Below are 22147 nucleotides of genomic sequence, written 5' to 3'. Positions count from 1 at the left end.
TGTGTTCAATTCTTGGCCCTGGCTCCTGATTCTAGCTTTCTTCTAAGGTAGACCCTAGGAGGCAGCAGTGATGATTCAGGTAGTTCGGTCCCTGCCACCCATGGAGTAGAAGTGGATTTTTGCTTCCAGCTCCTAATTTCAGCCCCAGCCCAGCCCACTGTTGCAGTCATTTGGGGAGTGAACCTATGTGTGGGAGCTATCTATCTGTCTCCCTGTGTCTCTGTCTCTCAAATGAATAAACAAATAAATATTATTAAAAGAAGAAAGTTTTGTTTTATTTTGAAAGAGATATAAAGTCATCCACTTTTCAACACTAACCTAAATATTCCATCAGCTGCTCAGCAGTTATGATTTCCATCATCGGTGGAAGTTTCACCTGAAAAACAAAGTATTATTTCTATAAAATCAAATGTTTTAGATCACTGAAGTGTTTCCTACAATCAGAAACACAGTATTTAAGTGTATATTTGTATCTACTATATGTATACTTTAAAATTCACACTTATTGTAATCTTGGTAACTAATCTGGATAAAATATAAGAAAGCCAATCCTATCACCAAAGAATTGAACAGGTGATATAAGATTTTATAGAGACATTGAGAAAACTGTTCAAAGTCAAATACTGTGTCTTTCACCACCCACCATAATTATTAGGCACCAAACATGTAACAGGACACCCATGGGGCAGCTTCACAGACAGGCTTGAACACAGTGCAATATCACATTACTCTGTCTAATCTGGTCATTTTTATTGTTGAATGGCTAAAATGAACACAGTACTAAAGTATGAGTCATAAACTAAAAAATTTACCTGATTATATTTATAAGGTTTAAAAGCAGGCAGGGCTCCACACTTAGATGATAAAATCATAAAGAAAAGTAAGAAAATAGATACTATAAAAGTCAGGATTATAGTTATCCCTAGGGTTAAGAGAAAGCTTTATAAATGGACAGAGGCATAGAATGGACTTCTGGGGCACTGGCAATACTGAGTTTCTTAACCTGTAATGGAAGTTCCACCAATGTTTGCCTTATAATAACTTGTTAAAATGCATATATCTGGTTTATATAGCTTTCTGTATAGGTTATATTTCACAATAAAAAGGTTAAAAGTAACTACATATATCATAATTATATTTAAGCGAAAAGTCCCAGAAAATCCATTAAAATTCAATACTTTTAAATATTTTAACTATTTAATATTTAAATATGACAGTCAATGACTTTAAATACTTTAACTGACATTCACAAGCATACACTGTGGAATACTCACAGAACAGTAAAAAAATATACAGGATAGAAACGCAAAGTAATTACAATATCAATAATAGGGAATAGCCACACAATTAAAATTCTTCAGGAACCATTTTATGTTCAACCAAGGAAGTCTTCTAAGTCAGCAATTTTTCCAACAATTTTCCCAAGCATTGAAAAAGGTGCTCTAGATGTTTACATTATCAAATGTGGTAATGACGTACCACAGTTTTTTTTTTTTGTTTTAATCAAGGAGTAAAATACAAATTTTAAAAAGACCCCTACAGAGGCCAGAGTTGTGGTGCAGCACAACTGAGACAGCAGTACCTCACGACTGCCAGTTCAAGTCCTAGATGCTCCACTTCTGATGCAGCATTCCTGCTAATGTGCCTGGGAAAGCAGATGACCACCCAAGTGCTTGGGTCCTTGCCATCCAGGTGGAAGACCCAAATGCAATTCCTGGCTCTTGGCTTCAACCTGGTCCAGCCCTAGCCATTATAGTAATTTGGGGAGTGACCAGTGGATGGAAGATCTCCGTCTCTCCCTCTCTCTGTAACTCTGCCTTTCAAATAAATACATACATCTTTAAAAAAAAAAAAAGATTCCTATAAAATTAAAGTTTGAGCTTTTCTGACAACATATATCACAGTTGGTACTTACGATGTGGTCATCTAGTAGACTTATCACTCAGTTTGAACCAAGAGATGTCAGAAATGTTTTGGTTACCTCCTCATTCTAAATTATTTTTGTCTCTGTGACTTTTTTAATTTTAATAGTTTTTAAGCAGTTTTAGATTTAAAGAAACATTGAGGAGAATGTACAGAATTTCCATTTAGGGCATATTTTAAAACAAATTCATTGATAAAATATTTTTGGAACATCGTAGCTTGTTTATTTATGTAATTTATGTATTGTCTTTGGCTTCTTTTGGTTCCAGTCCCAACTCCTCTGCTTCCAATCTAGCTTTCCTGCTAATACACCTAGGAAGGCAATGGATTATGGCCCAAGTACTAGATCCCTGGCACTCACGTGGGGGACCTAGATGGAATTCCAGGATCCTGGCTTTATCACGGCTCAGTTTTGGCTGTTGCACCCATTTGGAGTATGAACCAACAGAAGCTTGCTCTCTTGCTCGCTTGCTCTCTCGCGCCTTCTCTCTCTCTCTCTCTCTCTCTCTGTATTTCTCTCTGCCACTTTGCCTTTCAAGTAATTAAATAAATCTCTAAAAAATAAATTAAGGCTTATACATTCTCTGAATTGAGAAGGCTTCACTGCAGAAACGTATTCACTAGCAACTTTCATAAACAAGTAGCTCATCCTCTCCTTTGGTTAATAAAGTCAAAATAAGAAACCAAGGCACTAAGAAGCATTAAGATATATATTTGGTTCTCTCTCTCTCTCTCTCTCTCTCTTTCTCTCATTGTCCACTCTGCCTGTCCAAAAAAAAGATATATATTTGGGATATACATTCTTTAATCCTAGATAGTTACATACAGATGATTTCAGGATTTAATATCAAAATCTCCAAATAGCAAATGCCTACCATGTCTTCCTCCAAACATGTAAAACAAGAAATGACAACCTTTATACACAAATATTTTTTAAAATAACATTTACATGCATACTCAGTGTAGGGGACCAAGGACTTAGGCTATCTTCTACTGCTTTCCCAGGCCATAGCGGAGAGCTAGATTAGAAGTGGAGCAGCAGGTCTTGAACCGGCAAACCTAAGGGATGCCAGCACTGCAGGTGGCGGATTAAGCCGCTATGCCACAGCGCCAGCCCCTATAAATAAGATTTTATTATACTAGCTAGATTTCCTAAGTTATTTTTATAAGTACAAGAATATTGAAATTGGGGGTGGCACTGTGGCATAATGGGTAAAGCCGCCACCTGCAGTGCCGGCATCCCATATGGGTGCCGGTTCAAGACCTGCTGCTCCTCTTCCAATCCAGCTCTCTACTATGGCCGGGGAAAACAGTAGAAGATGGCCCAAGTGCTTGGATCCCTGCACCCAAGTGGGACCCTTGGTTGGTTTTTGTTCTAGCTTCCAGTTGATGTCCACCCTGGGAAGCAACAAGTGATGCAATCTTGCCACCAATGCCGGCATCCCATATGGGTGCCGGTTCAAGACCTGCTGCTCCTCTTCCAATCCAGCTCTCTACTATGGCCGGGGAAAACAGTAGAAAATGGCCCAAGTGCTTGGATCCCTGCACCCAAGTGGGACCCTTGGTTGGTTTTTGTTCTAGCTTCCAGTTGATGTCCACCCTGGGAAGCAACAAGTGATGCAATCTTGCCACCAATGTGGTAGACCAGGATTGAGGTCCTGGCCCGACTTTGACCTGACCCAGTCTAAGCTATTGTAGGCTAAGAGAATGGGAGATCTCTGTCTCTCTATGTTACTCTGCCTTTCAAATAAATAAAACATTTTTAAAAAATTAATTTGCTCGGGGCCGGCGCCGTGGCTCCACTTGATTAATCCTCTGCCTGCGGCGCTGGCATACCATATGGGTGCCGGGATCTAGTCCCATTTGCTCCTCTTCCAGTCCAGCTCTCTGCTGTGGCCCGGGAAGGCAGTAGAGGATGGCCTAAGTGCTTGGGCCCCTGTACCCGCATGGGAGACCAGGAGGAAGCACCTGGCTCCTTGCTTCGGATCGGCGTAGCTCCGGCTGTGGCGGCCATCTTGGGGGTGAACCAACAGAGGGAAGACCTCTTTCTGTCTCTCTCTCACTGTCTAACTCTGTCAAATTAAAAAAAAAAAAAGTTAATTTGTTCAAAGTAGCAGAGCTGTGGGGCTGGTGCTGTGGCGCAGGGGGTTAACACCCTAGTGCTGGCATCCTATATTGGCGCTGGTTCGAGACCTGGCTGCTTCACTTCCGATCCAGCTCTCTGCTGTGGCCTGGGAAAGCAGTAGAAGATGGCCCAAGTCCTTGGGCCCCTGCACCCTCATGGGAGACCAGGAGGAAGCCCCTGGCTCCTGGCTTTGGATCGGTGCAGCTCTGGACGTTGCAGCCAGTTGTGGAGTCAACCATAGGATGGAAGACCTCTCTCTCTCTCTCTCTCTCTCTCTCTCTCTCTCTGCCTCTCCTCTCTCTGTAACTCTGACTTTCAAATAAATTAAAAAAAAAAAAAAAAGTAGCAGAGCTGTGATGCAAATTGAGATCTGACACCAAATCCTTTCTACTATGCCAGCATTTAGACCTCTAAAAACAGCAAAAACACTTCCATTTATGAACTCTTATGTAAAACATCATCTGAAAAATATTTTAAATCAAGAATTGACAGAACTTTGAGTTGACCTGATGAGGAAAGAATAATCAAAGTTAACTCTAAAGCTCAGGATATTCATAAAATTGGAAGCCATACAATCAATAAGAATGGAAATTTGACAAAAATGAGTTTGTAGAAGAAAATGTCTACTTTGGAACTGTGATGTTTACGTTTGATAATCACACAGGAATTTGAGTTGGAACTCAGAAAATAACATTTTAAATTTGTACATGAATTATTTGATTCCTGTACTGCAGTCTACTTATGTATTACTTATAGTAAAATGGATCAACTAAGTAACAAAATTTCTTTTTAGCTTAAATTTCACTAATTTTGAACATGCAGTATGTGTGTGTATGTGTAGCTAGCATTAACACATTCACCATAAATACAGAGAATTTATGATTTTTAAAACTGAAATTATAATTGTCCTCTTCAAGATATTACAAGTATTGTTAATAGAAACCAAAAGAAGAAATGTAGCTTTCCTCTTCTTTTTCAAAATAAGGATTCAGTAACTTAAGGACACTTCCAACATCTCTCTAATTCTGGTTCCAGTAAATAATAACACACGTTATTACAAGCTAGAATATGCCATGATTTATATTCTAATTTCTTATAATTGCTTATTACAAAAAGTAATTACTATACTTATATACTAAAATTCAGATTTTTAAATAAATCTACGTGGCTTTCTACTTACCATCAGAATGTAAAGATAGGAAAATTTGATGAGATAACCTCCAACTTGGAAAGGCTAATTTTAAGCATTTTCACTATCAGTTTTTAATGTGACTGGACTCCATCCTCAGTGTTACACTGTGACCTATTTAAAACCATCAGAAACTGCAGATGTATTTACTTGAAAGTGTTTTACAGCAATGAAGAATGTTGCTACAGTGAGATTTACTAGTAAGATTTACTCGAAGAAGACATCTTCAGTTCACATTTCACTAGGAGATAATGAGAGGCAGAGAGACAGAGAGAAAACTCCCATCCAACAGTTCACTTTCCAAAGTCAAAGACAGGAGCTGAGAACTCAATCCAGGTCTATCACAAGGGTGGCAGGAACCCAATCACTTGAGTCATCACCTGCTGCCTCCCAAGACCTGCATTAGCAGGAAGCTGCAGTCAGGAACCAAAGCTGGGTATGGAATCCAGGTGTGAGACAGCTAGCCCAAATGCACATCTCAAGTATTTGTATTTAAGAAGTTCAATAAGCTGACCATGATGAAAAATCTACCCAAAGAAAAATTGGATCTTGTAAAATAACTGCTTGAAAGATACATGCGGGCTGGCGCCGTGGCTCACTAGGCTAATCCTCTGCCTTGCGGCACCGGCACACCGGGTTCTAGTCCCGGTCGGGGTGCCGGATTCTGTTGCGGTTGCCCCTCTTCCAGGCCAGCTCTCTGCTGTGGCCCGGGAGTGCAGTAGAGGATGGCCCAAGTGCTTGGGCCCTGCACCCCATGGGAGACCAGGAGAAGTACCTGGCTCCTGCCATCGGATCAGCACGGTGCGCCGGCCGCAGCGCGCCGGCCACGGCGGCCATTGGAGGGTGAACCAACGGCAAAGGAAGACCTTTCTCTGTTTCTCTCTCTCACTGTCCACTCTGCCTGTCAAAAAAAAAAAAAAAAAAAGTCTGTGGAAAATGAAATTAAAAATAAAAATTTATTATCAAAAAAAAAAAAAAAAACGGCCGGCGCCGCGGCTCACTAGGCTAATCCTCCGCCTAGCGGCGCCGGCACACCGGGTTCTAGTCCCGGTCGGGGCGCCGGATTCTGTCCCGGTTGCCCCTCTTCCAGGCCAGCCCTCTGCTGTGGCCAGGGAGTGCAGTGGAGGATGGCCCAGGTGCTTGGGCCCTGCACCCCATGGGAGACCAGGAAAAGCACCTGGCTCCTGGCTCCTGCCATCGGATCAGCGCGGTGCGCCGGCCGCAGCGCGCCAGCCGCGGCGGCCAATGGAGGGTGAACCAACGGCAAAGGAAGACCTTTCTCTCTGTCTCTCTCTCTCACTGTCCACTCTAGAAAGATACATGCAGGCCGGTGCCACGGCTCACTAGGCTAATCCTCCGCCTGCAGCACCAGCACCCTGGGTTCTAGTCCTGGTTGGGGCGCCGGATTCTTTCCCAGTTCCTCCTCTTCCAGTCCAGCTCTCTGCTGTGGCCCGGGAGTGCAGTGGAGGATGGCCCAAGTGCTTGGGCTCCCGCACCCGCATGGGAGACCAGGAGAAGCACCTGGCTCCTGGCTTCGGATTGGCACGGTGTGCCAGCCACAGCACGCTGGCCGTAGTGGCCATTGGAGGGTGAACCAACGGAAAGGAAACCTTTCTCTCTGTCTCTCTAACTCTGCCTGACCAAAAAAAGTTCACTTGGCTAACTTGACTAATGGCTAACCTCCGCCTGCGGCGCTGTCACCCTGGATTCTAATCCAGGTTGGGGCGCCAAATTCTGTCCCGGTTGCTCCTCTTCCAGTCCAGCTCTCTGCTGTGGCCCGGGAAGGCAGTGAAGGATGGCCCAAGTACTTGGGCCCTGCACCTACATGAGAGACCTGGAGGAAGCACCTGGCTCCTGGCTTCGGATTGGCGCTGTGGGCCGGCCATAGCAGCCATTTGGGGGGTAACCAATGGAAGGAAGACCTTTCCCTCTGTGTCTCTCTCTCACTGTCTAACTCTGCCTGTCAAAAAGAAGAAAGAAGAAAGAAGAAGAAGGAAGAAGGAAAGAAGGAAAGAAGGAAAGAAGGAAAGAAGGAAAGAAGGAAGGAAGGAAGGAAGGAAGGAAGGAAGGAAGGAGGGAAGGAAGGAAGGAAGGAAGGAAGGAAGGAAGGAAGGAAGGACGGACAGACTAAGACAAGAGACCAGTTAGAAGGCTACTGTGGTGATCCCGGTGAGAGATAAAGAAGGCCGGAACTAGGACAGTGGCAGGAGAGAAAGAAGATACTAATTATCAAGAAAATCTAAGAACATACTTAATAAACTATGATGAAAAAGGCAGGTTTATTCATCACAGTACCCAAGAAAGGCTTTGAGATTAGAAATTTAGAAATGTCAACAATGTCACAAGTCCTGGGAATACACACAGGATCTGAAAACAGAAAGTCTGTATAAAGTTACCAGGTTTGATCCAGGGAATCCTGAAGTCTATTTCCGCTTCTCTGACTTTATCATTAGGTCTCCCACATGCTTTGCCTCTGTTCTATTGTACACTAGGCTTACTAGTATCTTGAACTTTATAATCCTGATCAACTATCCCAACTGAAAGCTCTGGTTATGGAGTGAGAGACAATCTTAACTTGGATAAGTTTTTTTAATTTTATGCTACAAGCCAGCATGAGTGGCATAGTGGGTAAGATACCAGCATCCCATATGGCAAGCCATTTGAGTCCCAGATGTTCCACTTCTGATCAGCTGCCTGCTAATGTGCCTGGTAAAACAGCAGAAGATAGCCATAGTGTACTTGGGCCCCTCCACCCACGGAGGAGACCCAGAGGAAGCTCCTGGCTCCTGGCTTCAACCTGCCCCAACCTTGGCTATTGCTGCCTTTTGGGAAGTGAACCAGCTGATAGAAGATCTCTCTCTCTCTGTCTCTCCCTCTCTCAATAACTCTTTCAAATTAAAAAAATAAAATAAAAATTTCACACTACTCAACTTCTGTACCTGTAAAATAGGAACAATATCTTTTTTAAAAAAGATCTATTTATTTATTTGAAAGGCAGAGTTACAGAGAGCAGAGGCAAAGAGAGAGAGAGGTGTCTTCCATCCGATGGTTCACACCCCAGTTGACCACGACAGCCAGAGCTGTGCAAATTCGAAACCAGGAGCCAGAAGCTTATTCCAGGTCTCTACGCAGGGGCAGGGGCCCAAGGACTTGGGCCATCTTCTACTGCTTTCCCAGGCCATAGCAGAGAGCTAGATTGGAAGTGGAGCAGCTTGGACTTGATCTGGCACCCATATGCGATGCCAACACTGTAGGTGGCAGCTTTACCCACTATGCCACAGCGCTGGCCCCAAGAAACAATATCTACACCAGGATTTCACAGTGTAATTGAGGAAATTAAAAAAGAAAAGACATAATAATGCATGCAAAACACTTATCATAGTATCTGGACACAAAAATAATTGAGTACTTACTCTTATCATTCAAAGCTCTATGATTCCTAGTACCTTCTCTGCCCAGATGTCCTTCACCTAGGACTCAACAGATAAGATTGGAAGTGGGAAGGTTTTTCACTGAAAGAACTCAAAGAGAAGAAAAAACACATCCTATCAGTGATAGCACTGATCGGAGGGAAACTACACACTGACACTACTCATACTAACATCAGCCTTCATCTACGCCATCTTTCAAATCCAGAGTTACAACACCAGTTCTAATTCTTGGGAGGCACTGGTAATGAAACTCACTAAAATGTTAGTTAAATCATATGTGTAAACAAAACCTCACCGACCTGTGAAGGTTTTTAATCTCTTCTTACAGGATCTATATTTAAAAACAGAGTGGGCGGAGGCTAAGATGGAACCTTTGGCTCACCATCTGTTTTTTTCTTTATTATAAGTAATAAAAACATTTAGAAAGCCTCAAAATTTTTGGACTTACTTTAGGAAAAAACAACATGAGAAAATTTGTAACTGCAATGTTCCAATAAGTCACAGAAAAAATGAAAGCCTAGTCCAAAGCAAGAAGAGGTATCTGGGGGCTGACGCTGAGGCGCAGCGGGTTAACACCCTGGCCTGAAGCGCCGGCATCCCATATGGGTACTGGTGCTAGTCCCGGCTATCCTCTTCTGATCCAGCTCTCTGCTGTGGCCTGGGAAAGCGGTAGAAGACGGCCCAAGTCCTTGGGCCGCTGCACCCACGTGGGAGTCACAGAAGAAGCTCCTGGCTTCGAATCGGTGCAGCTCCGGCCGTTCCGGCCAATTGGGGTGTAAACCAGCAGATGGAAGACCTCTTTCTCGCTCTTTCTCTCTCTGCCTCTCCTTCTCTTTCTGTGTAACTCTTTCAAATAAATAAATCAATATTAAAAAAAAAAAAAGATGGCCCAAGTTCTTGAGCCCCTGTGCTCACATGGGAGACCCGGAAGAAGCTCCTGGCTCCTGGCTTCGGATCAGCGCAGCTCCAGCCATTGTGGCCAACTGGGGAGTGAACCAGCGGATGGAAGACCTCTCTCTCTGTCTCTACCTCTCTCTGTAACTCTGTCTTTCAAATAAATAAAATAAATCTTAAAAAAAAAAAGAGTTATCTATGAAAATGATACAAAAAAAAGAGAAGAGAAGAGAAGAGAGAAGAGAGAAGAGAAGAGAAGAGAAGAGAAGACAAGACATCACCAAGGTGGGCAGGAGAACCAGAGCAAAAACTCTACTGGCAAGAGGATCACCTTCAGGATGCTTCCTTTGCAGATGATAATGAGACCGAAGAAATGTCCATTTGAAGTCTGAATTTTCTGTTAATAGCCTTTTGGTCATTTTGCCATTGTGTTCATCATCTTCTGCATTCTAATTTATCAGGGCTCTTTGTAATTTAAGACATTAGCAGGGCTTTCCCTCAAATAAATAAAAATACAAAAATCTAAAAAAAAAAAAAAAAAGAAGAAGAAGAAGAGGAAGAAGAAAAAAAAGACGACAATGACATTAGCTCTTGGGGCCAGCGCTGTGGCATAGTGGGTTAAGCTGCCATCTGAGGCGCCAGCATCCCATATGGGTGCCGGGTCGTGTCCTGGCTGCTCCTTTTCCAATCCAGCTCCCTGCTAGTGGTCTGAGAAAGCAGAAGATGGCCCAAGTTCTTGGGCCTCTGCAACCACACAGGAGACCTGAAAGAAGCTCCTGGCTCCTGGATTCAGCATGACCCAGCCATAGTTGTTATAGCCACTTGGGGAGTGAAACAGCAGATAGAAGATCTCTCTCCCCCTCTGTCTCTTCTCTCCCTCTGTAATTCTTTCAAAAAAATAGACAAATCTTAAAAAAAAAAAAAATGACCTTATCTCTTATATCCTGGCAATTATTTCCCACAGCTTATAGTGTTTGCTTTGATTTCATTTATGATGGGTTTCTGTGTGTGTAGGCAGTGTCTTTTTGTTGTTTTTAAAAATAATTTTAATTAATTTAGTTTACTTGAGAAATAGAAAGACACACAGGTGGAGGGACAAAGCTCCCATCTGTTAGTTCACTCCCAAAATGCCCCCAACAGGGTAGGTTATGACAGGGGAGTAGAAACTCAATCCTGGTCTCCCATGTGAGTGGCAGGAACTCAGTTTTACCTGAGCCATTATTGCTGCCTCCCCGGGTCTATATTAGGAGGAAGCTGGAGTCACTAGCCAGAGCCAAGTATTGAATCCAGGTACTCCAATATGGGACACGCACATCTTAACCGGCTGCTGCTTCTTCTTGAATTAATTTATTTGAAACTCAGAGTTACACAGAGAGGAGACAGAGAGAGAGATTGTCCATCTGTTAGTTCACTCCCAAAATGGCTGCAACAGCTGGGATGGGGCCAAGCTGGAGCCAGGAGCCAGGTGCTTCTTCCAGGTCTCCCATGTGGGTGGCAGGGGTCCAAGCACTTGGGTCATCTGTTGCTGCTTTCCCAGGCACATCAGCAGAGAGCTGAATCAGAAGTGGAGCAGCTGGGACTTGAACCAGAGTCCATATGGGATGCCAGTATCACATAAGGCAGCTTAACCCAGTATATCACAGTGCCAGCCCTCTTAAGCTTCTTAACCACTATACCAAACACTTGGCCTCTGTTCTTTTATTTTTTAACCTTAAATCTCTTTATGTTTTACAGAATCAAATATATAAATCCTTATTTTGCAGTTTCTAGGTTTGATATTTACAGAAACCAGCTTAATATAAGGAATCTTGGGGCATGCATTTGGTGTAGCAGTTAAGATGCCACTTAGGGGCCAGAGTTGTGGCACAGAGGGTTAAGTGATATGGGCATCCCATATGGGCAGGACACCAGTTAGTGTCCCAGCTGCTCCACTACGGATCCAGCTCAATGCTAACATGCCTGGTATAAGGAAACCACTGGAGAAAAACCAAAAGCAAAAGAAAATTTATATACTAAAAGTTTTAAGGCATAACTTATCCATTGTTATTAACTAGCAATCTTTCTGTTTGTGTCTCAAATTCCTAGACATAAACTCCACTGAGATCACAATTTCTTTAAAATGTAATGAACTTTTCTTATAAAATCTACCCTCCTCAATGTTTAACAACCTTTTTAATTACTGATGAATTCAATCATTCTGCCAAAATGGAAAATGTAAGTTCTCAATTTCTATCTACCTCACCATCTTAACATGAACTTCTCTATATAATCCTTGTCCCATTTCTTCTTAGCACTTCAGAAAGTGAGACTGCAGTTTCCTTTGAACTTTATCATTTATTCTGAGGATTCCATATTATCCTGACTTTTCAGCAACCTTGTCTTTTTGGCAAAATCTCTACTCCAACAGCTTCTTGAAGCTGATGCACTAGAATGCTAGTAACTAACACTTTTTTTTAAAAAATATTCTCTCTCCTTGATTATTATCTTGACATTTTCCTATTTCTAATTCTCATTCTGCATTAACGCCTATCCTGGTTTCTTCTACATTCTCTCACCACCCTCCCTTTTAAACTTTTTTCCTCTGTGTTCTCTTTGTCTACTGGAGAATGGAATAAAGGAAGGAGTGGGGGAATTAGAGGCACAATAGAGAAGATGTTTCTGCTGGTATTTTATAATTCCTCATATACATTAGGATGGAAAACAATCAACAACTTTTTATTCCTTTCCTGAGATACACTGTGTGTTTCTCAGGGCATACCGAATTTCTAACTTAACATAACCAAACTCTAACATCAACTTTTCCATCTAAAATGATTCCCTTCCCATTCCCTGCCCCCCCCCCCTTAGAAAGATGTATTTATTTGCAAGTCAGAGTTAGAGAGAGGGAGAGAGACAAAAACAGAGATCAATCAATCTTCCATCTGCTGGTTCACTTCCTAAGTAGCCACAATGGCCAGGGCAGAGCCAGGCTGAAGCCAGGAGCTTCTTCCAGGTCTCCCACATGGGTGTCTGGTGCCCAACACTTGGGCCACCTTCAGCTGCTTTTCCCAGAGAGGTAACCCAGCAGGGAGCTGGATTGGAAATGGAGCCAGGACATAAACAGGTGCCCATATGGGACGCAGGACATAAACAGGTGCCCATATGGGACGTTGGTGGTGCAGGTGATGGCTTGACCCACTACGCCACAATGCTGGCCCCTGACTGTTTCCCCACTCTTGAAAAACCCCATCAATCTCTATTATCTAGATTTGAAAAAATTATGTGATTTCCATTTATTATTCACAGCTAGTGATGAACTCAATAATGGGATTGCTACTTTATCCTTATCAAAGAAAGAGAAATAGAATCAGAAATTTGTCATGGTAGTTAAGTAAGCACTTGGGCAGCCACATACTAAATCAGAGTGCCTGCGATTGACATCCAAATTCTAGCCTGGCCCAGACCTGAGGAGTGAACCAGCAGATGCACAATCCCTCTCCATCTCTCTTTTAAATAAAATGAAAATTTTTAAATTTTTAAATTGAATCTTTGAAAAAAGGAGGGAGAGGGAGGAGAGGCATGGAAGGGAAGACGAAAAATTCCCTGGGGCTGGCCCTGTGGCATAGCAGGTAAAGCTGCTGCCTGCAGTGCCAGCATCCCAGATGGGTGCCGGTTTGAGTCCCAGCTGCTCCACTTCCAATCCAGCTCTCTGCTGTGGCCTGGGAAAGCAGCAGAGGATGGCCCAAGTCCTTGGGCCCCTGCACCCAGGTGGGAGACCCAGAAGAAGCTCCTGGCTTCTGGCTTTCAATCAACCCAGCTCCTGTCATTGCAGCCATTTGGGGAGTGAACCAGCGGACGGAAGACCTCTCTCGCTCGCTCGCTCTCTCTGCCTCTCAAATAAATAAATAAATCTTAAAAAAAAAAAAAAAAATTCCCTACCCCAAAGAGCTATCCTCAGCAATTATTCCTGTTATACTCACCACAATCTTTTTTCTTTTCTTTCTTTTTCTTTTTTAGAGAGGCAGAGACACAGCAAGACAAAGCTCTCTTGTCTCAAATGTCCATAATGCCTGAGTCTGGGGAAGAAATCCAGGTCTCCCACAGGAATGACAAGAACCCAATGACTTGAGCCATTACCACTGCCTCCCAGGGTCTGCATTAGAAGGAAGCTGGAGTCAGGAGTTAGAGTTTGGTATAGAACCCAGGTACTCTGATAATGGGATGTGGGCATTTTATTTATTTATTTAAAAGATGTATTTACTTGAATGGCAGGGCAGTATTGGGGGGCAGGAAGGAGAATGAGAGAGGAGAGAGAGATCATTCATCTATTGGCATACCCCACAAATGGCCGCAACAGCCAGGTCTGGACCAGACTGAATCCATGTGCCAAGAACCCTAACCTGGTCTCCCAAATGGGTGGCAGAGACCCAAGCATTTGGGCTATTCTCCATTGGTTTCCCAGGTGCATCAGCAGACAGCAGATCAGAAGCTGAACAGCTCAGACTAAAACCAGCACTCTGATATGTTATTCCAGCATTGAAAACAGCTATTCATCCTCTATATCATAACCAGCACCCACGGATGTGGGGATTTTAACTGCTAGGCTAACCATCTGCTCTTACTCACTACAATCTTACCTCTAGCCAAGTCTCAAAGTAAAAGAGCATTTTCATTATGTCATTCACCTATCCAACAACTTATAATAGTTCTGTTATTAGCTAAGTCTAAACAGCTTAGTAATTGGTCCTCTGAAATCAGAAGCTACTTTCATACCCTATTTACTATTTTCCCCTACTCTCAAATTTCTTAAAAATTTTTGTCTTCTGATTCTTTTAGAGTCTTAAAAAGTATTGAGGACCCCAAAGAACTTTTATCTATGTGGGTTATAACTACTGTTTTTGTTTTTTTTTACAGTATTGGAACTTAAAGAAAATTTTATAACACAAGAATACACAGGCACACATTTTATTAATGTTCATCACACAGCATGCAGCCCAGAGAACTTCTCTGACACTTGTGAGAGAATGAGTGTGAAAAAGGCAACAACAACAAAAATCTTAATATTATGAAGATAGTTTGACCTCTAGAGCCCCTAGCTCACTTTGAGGATACTGCTCTACCTTGCTTCTGTTATCAGCCCTCCTTGTCAATCATTAATGACTACTGAGTTTTGTATGCACCAATAGCCTGGAGGTGGAAAAAGATGAAAACAACAGATTTTCAAAACAACCTTCAAATTCATTAGCAAGCCTCCTTATTCCCCATCTGACTCAACCTATCAATTTTATTTCCTGCTCTTACAATGCCCTTCCCCTCCTTCACTACACTTCAACCAAGGTTGGAGGTCCCAAAGGTAACAAACCATTTTCTGCTTCAGCTTCTTTGAAAAGCCTATTCCTTTTGCCCAGAAGGTGTTCAGACTCAGCTTGGAAGTTATCTCTTCTACCAAGCCTTCCCTTGACACATCTGACCCCCCACTACCTTTCTACATACTTCTATAGCACATTAGAGCTTCTCATACTACACTGTAATTATTGTATGTCTGCCTTCTGACTAGTGAGCTACCATACACATCTTTGCATTCTGGTACCTCACTTAGTGGAAACCCAGATATCTGATCATTTACTTGAATTTGTCTTCCAAAGAGTCAGTTCAAAGCTCATCTATCCCCAGATACTTGAGATCACCATACTTTTTTTTTTTCTTAACTTCTGTGGTACAATATGGAAATTAAGAAAGGAAAGTCTAAAGGAAACTAATAGTTATTCTTTCCTACAAAAAAGATTGGGGACTCTGGCCCATAGGACCAAGTGAAACTCCCTCAACAAGGACCCCTGTCAAATGGCTCTTCATCATCTTTTCAATCTTATTTTCTATTATTCTCCAATATAAACTGACATCTAAGAAACACACACAGAACATGTCCATTCTATTTTCATTCTTCTTGTTTACACACTTCTGTCTCCCAGGAATTCCACTTCCTTGTTATTTTAAATTCTCTTCCTTAAAAGTTTGATTCAAGATGTACAGATTCCATGCTTTCTGGAACCAAGCCAGACCAAAGGAAAATTTCCCACTTTGCTTTGTGCATCTAATGCATTTCCAATTTTTTCATATAGCCTAGTATTTATTGTTTTTTAAGAGTTTCAAGGAAATCAGTACTGAGCCCCAAAGAGATTGAACGCTCTTTAAGAGGGACTGTCTTCACTTAAAACGTTTGTGTGCAAAGGTTTCTAATCTTATTTCTTCTGTATCAGCCCTTGCTGGTAAACAGAAAATTAAGGAATGTAATAAATACTATTTCCTTTACCTGATTTTCTTCTTAACTGGTCAGAATAATGCATGATATTTTTTCCTAGGGAACATTGTATCTATAGACATAATTATTAATTTGAAAATAAAACAGGAGCTGTGATATGCACCTTTTTAGCAACTAAAATTGCAGGCTTAAATGAGAGATTTCATTTACAGGTAACTCCCTGAGTCCTCAACATGCTTACTTTTGAGAGTCCTTCCCTTTATTGCTCCTTCACCCTCAATAATATTTTTTCTTATTTTAGTTGTTAACAGTTTTAATTAGCTCCCTTCACACATTCTGATGCATAGTTACTGGAAGTAACACCAAACAATATGAGTAGAGCCAAAGAAATGAGGCAAAGAAAAATCAGGCATGAAATGAAAAACATCAGCTTTGAAAACAAGAAGTTAAAGTATTTAACCCCCTGATGAATGCTTTTCTTTAAATAAAATTTGTCTAAAGGGCCACATCTGCTCCATCACCATTCTCTTAAGTATCTACACCTTAATAGGGCATGCAATAGTTGGAAAACAGACTAAACATCACCATCAAAACTTACTGCATTACACCATGGATTGATGGTTGTATCTGAAGTTCATTTTCAGAAATTTTTCCTTCTTTTGCATATGTGGTAAAGTCAGTAAGAAGGAAAAACACGGGAAACAACCAAAAAATAACCAATCCAGTTAAGAACTGTCCAAAGAACCTGAACAGATAGTTTTCAAAAGAAGAAATACAAACGGCCAGATAAATGAAAAAATGCTCACTATCACTAGTCATTATCAAAAGGCAATCAAAACAACAATAAGAAAGCACCTCACCCCTGTTAGAATGGCAATTATCAAAATGACAAAAAGTAGTAAGTACTGAAAATGAGAGGAAGGGAATTATTATGAACACAAATTAGTACAGCCATTATAGAAAACAGTACAGGAATTTCTTAAACTACAAATATACCTGTCATACAGCCCAGCAATCCCACTACTGTATATGAATCCAAAAACATGAAATCATAGTATCAGAGAGATACCTGCTCCACCATGTTTATTGCAGCAATAGTCAAAACATGGAATCAACCAAAATGTCCATCATCAGGTGAATGGATAAAGAAAAGACGTTATATATGTGCAATGGAATACTATTAAGCCATTAAAAAGAATGAATTCTTGTCATTTGCAGCAAAATGGATGGAACTAAGGAAGTATCACATTTAAGTCAGACACAGAAAGACAAATACCACATGCTTGCTCTCATGTGTGGGAGAAAAAAAAAAACCAACCTGAAAATGAACACAGAATGTTGATTACTAGAGGCTATGAGGGATAAGATGGAAGTTTGTGTTAAAATTAGGGAAAATTGGGTGTGGCTTATAGATGGTGACAAATACACTACTATGTTAATAACAGGGGAAGCTGGATGTGGAATATATGGGAAACCTTTGTAGAACTCTAAAATTTCTGTTTTGTAAATTTGAAACTATTCTGAAATGAAATTATAAAAAATAAAATAAACTTAGGATGCTCTAACTCCTACTTGTTGGTAAGTGCAGTATCCCATCCACAACTGAATGTGGTTAGAAGCAATTTATTCTGACATATGCAGGTATATGAGAATTAGCTTTCAGCAAGGGAATCTTGCAACGAATTTCAGGTAAGCTAAAAAGAGGACGACGGATGACTGAAGAAAGAAAAGGAGGAAGCCATCAGCGGACCTGCCGCAGCTCCCGTTATCCCCCTCCCCACGAGCCATAGGAAGTAGAAAGCTGCAGAATGTACCTTCCAAGCCAGAAGCAAAACATTGAGGATAGCCAGCAATGGGCAGGGTCCATTCTCATTCTGCGTGATGATGGGTGTGTTCTCTTCCTTCCACTGGATCCACTTGATGTGATACACAGATTGTCCCGGAAAGCGCTCCTTGGAAGCCGCCAACACCTGAGCGTTCTCCTCCTCCTCCTCTTCCTCTCTGCACAGAGGGGCAGCCCCGGACAACACTGCCGCGCCCTCCTCCTCCTCTGGGACCCTGTTCTCTGCTCCCTCTTCACTATTGAACTCGGAGCTACTGGGGAAAGAGTGCAGGTTAGAGAACGACTCCAGGGAGCCCAGGCTCGGCGATTCCCCAGGAGGGCTCGGGTCGCTGCAACTGCTGCTGAGGCCGCCGGCACCGCTGGGCTCCTCGGCGCAGGCAGCCGCCAGCTCTGCCTGGCAGGTGCCGACGGGATCCGTGCGGGCGCCAGTGTCTCCGGCCGGACCCAACCCACGGCCCGCTCCGGCCTCCGCGGGCTCCGGGGAGACGGTCACCTTGTGCTGCCCTCCCATAGGCGCCTTCGCGGCAGCAGGGCTCTCCAAAGAGCTCTCCTTCAAGTCCAAGCCCGGGACGGAGCTGCAGGGTTCGGGAACTTGAGGCGAGCCCGAGGGAGCCGGGTCCGGGAGGCTCCGCCCGGCGGCCGCCGCCCCCTGCCCATTCCCGCCGCCGCCGCTCTCCGCCGCCCATACTCCAGGACCATCCCCAGCGGCGAGCTCGGTCTCCTGTCGTCCCACCGGCGGAGAACCCGTCCCTGGCGCTGGCCCAGCCGCCACCCCGTGTTCTAGCGACTGCAGGCTCTCGGGGCCGCTCTCCATCCCCGGCCGCCCGCCCCTCGCTCTATAGAGACCGCGGCCGGTTCTCCTCAGCCAGCGCCTCCGACGCCATGACAGCGGCACTGGCAGCTACAGCGCCCTAGCGCGGCCTCGGCCCGGCACGTCACCCAGGAGGGCACAGGGAGCGCGCGCGCGCGCGCGCCGCCGCGTCCTGCGCCCGCCCGGGGCGTGCCTCCGCGTGACTGCTCTCCGCTGGGCGAAGGCGAACCACGAAGCAGCGACCCACGCGGCCCCGCCCCTCCCGCGCACCCGCAGGCCGGGCGTGGCGGGCGTGGACCGGGGGCGTGGCCAGAGGGGCGCGCCCCCGCGGCCCCGGCTCCAGTAGGAAAACATCCTCTCTCCGTGTGGCCGGAAGTTGAACTGTGGGGCAGCCAGACCGCGCGCGGCTTCTTTAAAGGCAGGCACCGCGGGCGGCGGACCGCTGAGCTTTGGGCCGTGCGGTCCGCGGAATAGCTTTGAGCTTGGAAATGGGAGGGTGGAGGTGATGATAGCATTTCCCTGACAGCCTCAGGAGCCTGGTTTCTCCAGCTTGTAATACGGAAAATTGAAGTCGCTTCTTACGGGATGCAGCTCTTACAGGCAGGCGGTGATCTGCTCGAAATGTTTGGATTACTGCACTGCATAAATTCTAGCCTCCCTCGATTTGGGCTGAGAAGCGCTGTGCTCCCCACCAGCTACTGGTGAGATGTTCGCCCTACAGGAGGCGTCAGTGCGGTTGTGGATGTTAGCTTGCGCAGCAAAAAAAAAAAAAAAAAAAAAAAAAAAAAAAAAAAAAAAAAAAACACATTGGGTAGTTTAGGCCAATAATAATAAAATAAATCAGCCTGTGTTTGAATTAGCCAAGTCTTCAAGTCTTTGCGGTTTTGTTAACTTGGCTTCACTTTGTATGGAGTGGGAAGCGCCTGGTCCTGAAAATGTGACCTTTTTCTAATTAAGATTGACTTCTCTTAAACCAAGCAGTTTTCAAAGAGGACAGGCAGAAGAGGCTGGAAGTTTTATTGGGAATAAAGTGGATGTGGGTCTTATATTTTCTATTAAAAAATGTTTGAACATTTTTATGTTCCGGGGACACAAAAATTAATGACTGATCTTTATACAGAATTACAAAGTAGCAATTCATTCACTCATTTAATACATTTCTGTGTCAACCAAGTTGTTAGATACTGTAGCACTGTGGATGCCAAGATGAGTTACAGAAATTTCACATCTTCATGGGGCTTACTGTCTGGTAGTTTTTTTTTTTTCTTCTATTGCTATATTTCTAATGGTTGCTTGGTAAATATGTTTTCCTGAGAATATAAGATGGAGCCCCTTCTCCCTTTCAACACTGCTATAATATTATGATATTTATCCAACTGTTGGAAAACAGGAAAATTGGAAGAGATAGTGGAAAGCTCCTGCAGAATGTTGAATTTAGGATTTTTGTGTGCCTTTCTTCTGTCTGTCAATCCACAGATAATAAATCTTGTTAAGCTCGAGTCTTTCCCTAAAGTATAATTGGAGATATTAACAGATTTAGACATATGCCACAGGCAGGGGAGTGTATATGCTCCTGGATAGAGCTGCTGTACGGTATTTAAGGGAATGAAATACAAATGAGAATACTACAGGTTTTAGAAAATTCAGAAGTTAGTATGATGCCTTAAATGTAAAAAGATCTGGGAAGTTGTGTTACATGAACAAATTGAATGACTGAATGAATCATGCATATTGAATCACAGTGGAAGAGAAAGTCATGGAACGTGCTTCTCAAATAATGACTTCTCACCGGTTTTTTAAAACTCCTACTTGGATAGACCTCCACTTGCTCTGGTAGTTTTTATTGGCATATGTTTTAGATGCTAACAAGAATAATTTGATAATCTATAACAGAAAGAAACAGAATGAATTTTTCTTTTCATATGTTGTCAAGAATTATATAAGATACACAGCAGTGAAAATGTGTAATTAAGTTGGTGAAATGTGTGTAGTTATTTTTATAAGAGAGGTAGGGGGTATCATCAACGGATGATACCAGCAAATAATAAACAATAAATGTCTCATCCTTATGTTGTTTGTATGTATTTTTAGCCAAGCTGTGAGGTAAGGTAAATCCTTTTTAAGTTAAGAGATTCTTAATAAGGGGCCGGTGCTGTGGCATAGCAGGTGGCGCTGGTTCAAGTCCCGGCTGCTCCACTTCCGATCCAGCTCTCTGCTCTGGCCTGGGAAAGCAGAAGATGGCCCAAATTCTTGGACCCCTGTACTTGCGTGGGAGACCTGGAAGAAGCTCCTGGCTCTTGGCTTCGGATGGGCACAGCTCCGGCCGTTGCAGCCAACTGAGGAGTTAACTGGTGGATGGAAGACCTCTCTCTTTCTCTCTCTCTCTCTCTCTCTGCGCTTCTCCTCTCTCTGTATAACTCTGACTTTCAAATAAAAATCTTAAAAAATTATTAATGAAAATTTAAAATTTAGTTTTCTAAGTTACATATGTAATAGTCTTAAAAGTTAAATAGTTAACAGAAAAACAAAGCTGATTCCTGTTCTGTAGCTCTCCCTTTCAACTCATAACTGTCCTTTTGCTATTTATCCTCATATTTTATTTATTTTCCTTTTTTAAAAAAGTTTTATTTGAAAGAGTTATACAGAGGGAGAGACATACATAGAGAGAGAGATATGCCACTTTCTGGTTCACTTCCTAAGTGGCCACAATGGGCAGAAGCCAAGAGCCAGGAGCTTCTTCCAGGTCTCCCACATGGGTAGCAGGGACCCAAACACCTGGGCCATCTTCCATTGCTTTCCCAGGCTATTAGCAGGGAGCTGGATCAGAAGTAGAGCAACCAGGACAACAAGCAAGTATTTGGACCATCATTTGCTGCTTTCCCAGGTACATTAGCAGGAAGCAGAGCAGCTGGGACTGGAACTAGCTCTCCAATATGGGATGCCAGCGTCACAAGCCATGGCTTAACTCATACCACAATGTTGGCCTCTATTTATTTTCATTTTATTTGAAAGAGAGATCTGGCTTTCCCATATGGTGGGAGGGACCTAAATACTTGAGCCACCACTGCAGCCTCCCAGAGTGTGCATTAGCAGGAAACTGGAATGGAGGGGAGCTGGGTGAGAACTCAATAGGGGTGTAAGCAACCCAAGCTGTGTTTTCTTCCTTCCTTCCATCCTCCCTCCCGCCCCTACCTCCTTCCCTCCCTCCCTTCTCTCATTTTTAATTAATTATTTATTTATTTATTTGAAAGGCAGAGTTAGAGAGGGAGAGACAAAGAGCTCCACTCTCTGCTGGATCACTCCCCAAATGGCCTCATTCGCCCCAGCTGGCCAGGTCACAGCCAGGATCTTTGAACTCCATTCAGGTCTCTCAGAGTGTGGCAGGAGCTCAAGCTCTTGAGCCATCTTCTGCTGCTTTCCCAGGCACATTAGCAGGGAGCTGATCAGAAGCAGAGCAGCTAGGACTTCACCACTCATAAGGGATGCTGCATAGTGTTTAAAACACAGTTTGGGAGCTGGTGCTGTGGCGTAGCGGGTAAAGCAGCTGCCTGCAGTATCAGCATCCCATATGGGCACCGGTTCAAATCCCAGCTGCTCCACTTCTGATCCAGCTCTCTCTTATGGCCTGGGAAAGCAGTGGAAGATGGCCCATCTTTGGGCCCCTGCACCTGTGTGGGAAACCCAGAAGAAGCT

At 43.4% G+C, this 22147-nt stretch overlaps 1 protein-coding gene across 16 annotated transcripts in view; it reads right to left on the bottom strand.

Moving 5' to 3' along the window:
• Nucleotides 1-18718, bottom strand: part of MINDY2 (MINDY lysine 48 deubiquitinase 2) — an 87402-nt gene extending 68684 nt beyond the window's left edge. For 11 of the 16 annotated variants that reach the window (XR_016218201.1, XR_016218199.1, XR_016218200.1 and 8 more), the window contains exons 1-2: nucleotides 17615-18634; nucleotides 319-376 (exon numbers count right to left, since the gene is read on the bottom strand). Coding sequence is in view for 13 of the 16 variants with exons in the window: in XM_051821955.3 (XP_051677915.3) it covers nucleotides 319-376; nucleotides 17615-18457 (901 nt within the window). In the remaining 3 variants the exon portion in view is untranslated. Of the gene's footprint in view, nucleotides 1-318; nucleotides 377-8650; nucleotides 10106-17614 lie in introns of those variants that run through there. The other 5 variants (XM_002718209.6, XM_017347995.4, XM_089310450.1 and 2 more) reach the window with 5 other exon arrangements.
• Between the last annotated feature and the right edge of the window lie 3429 nt (nucleotides 18719-22147).

This window comes from Oryctolagus cuniculus, chromosome 12, assembly GCF_051225735.1.
Source record: "Oryctolagus cuniculus isolate XC-2025 breed Fujian yellow rabbit chromosome 12, ASM5122573v1, whole genome shotgun sequence".
In the NCBI taxonomy this organism is placed as follows: domain Eukaryota; kingdom Metazoa; phylum Chordata; class Mammalia; order Lagomorpha; family Leporidae; genus Oryctolagus; species Oryctolagus cuniculus.
Note: the sequence above shows the minus strand (reverse complement) of the source record. Positions and strands in the feature narration are given on the sequence as shown.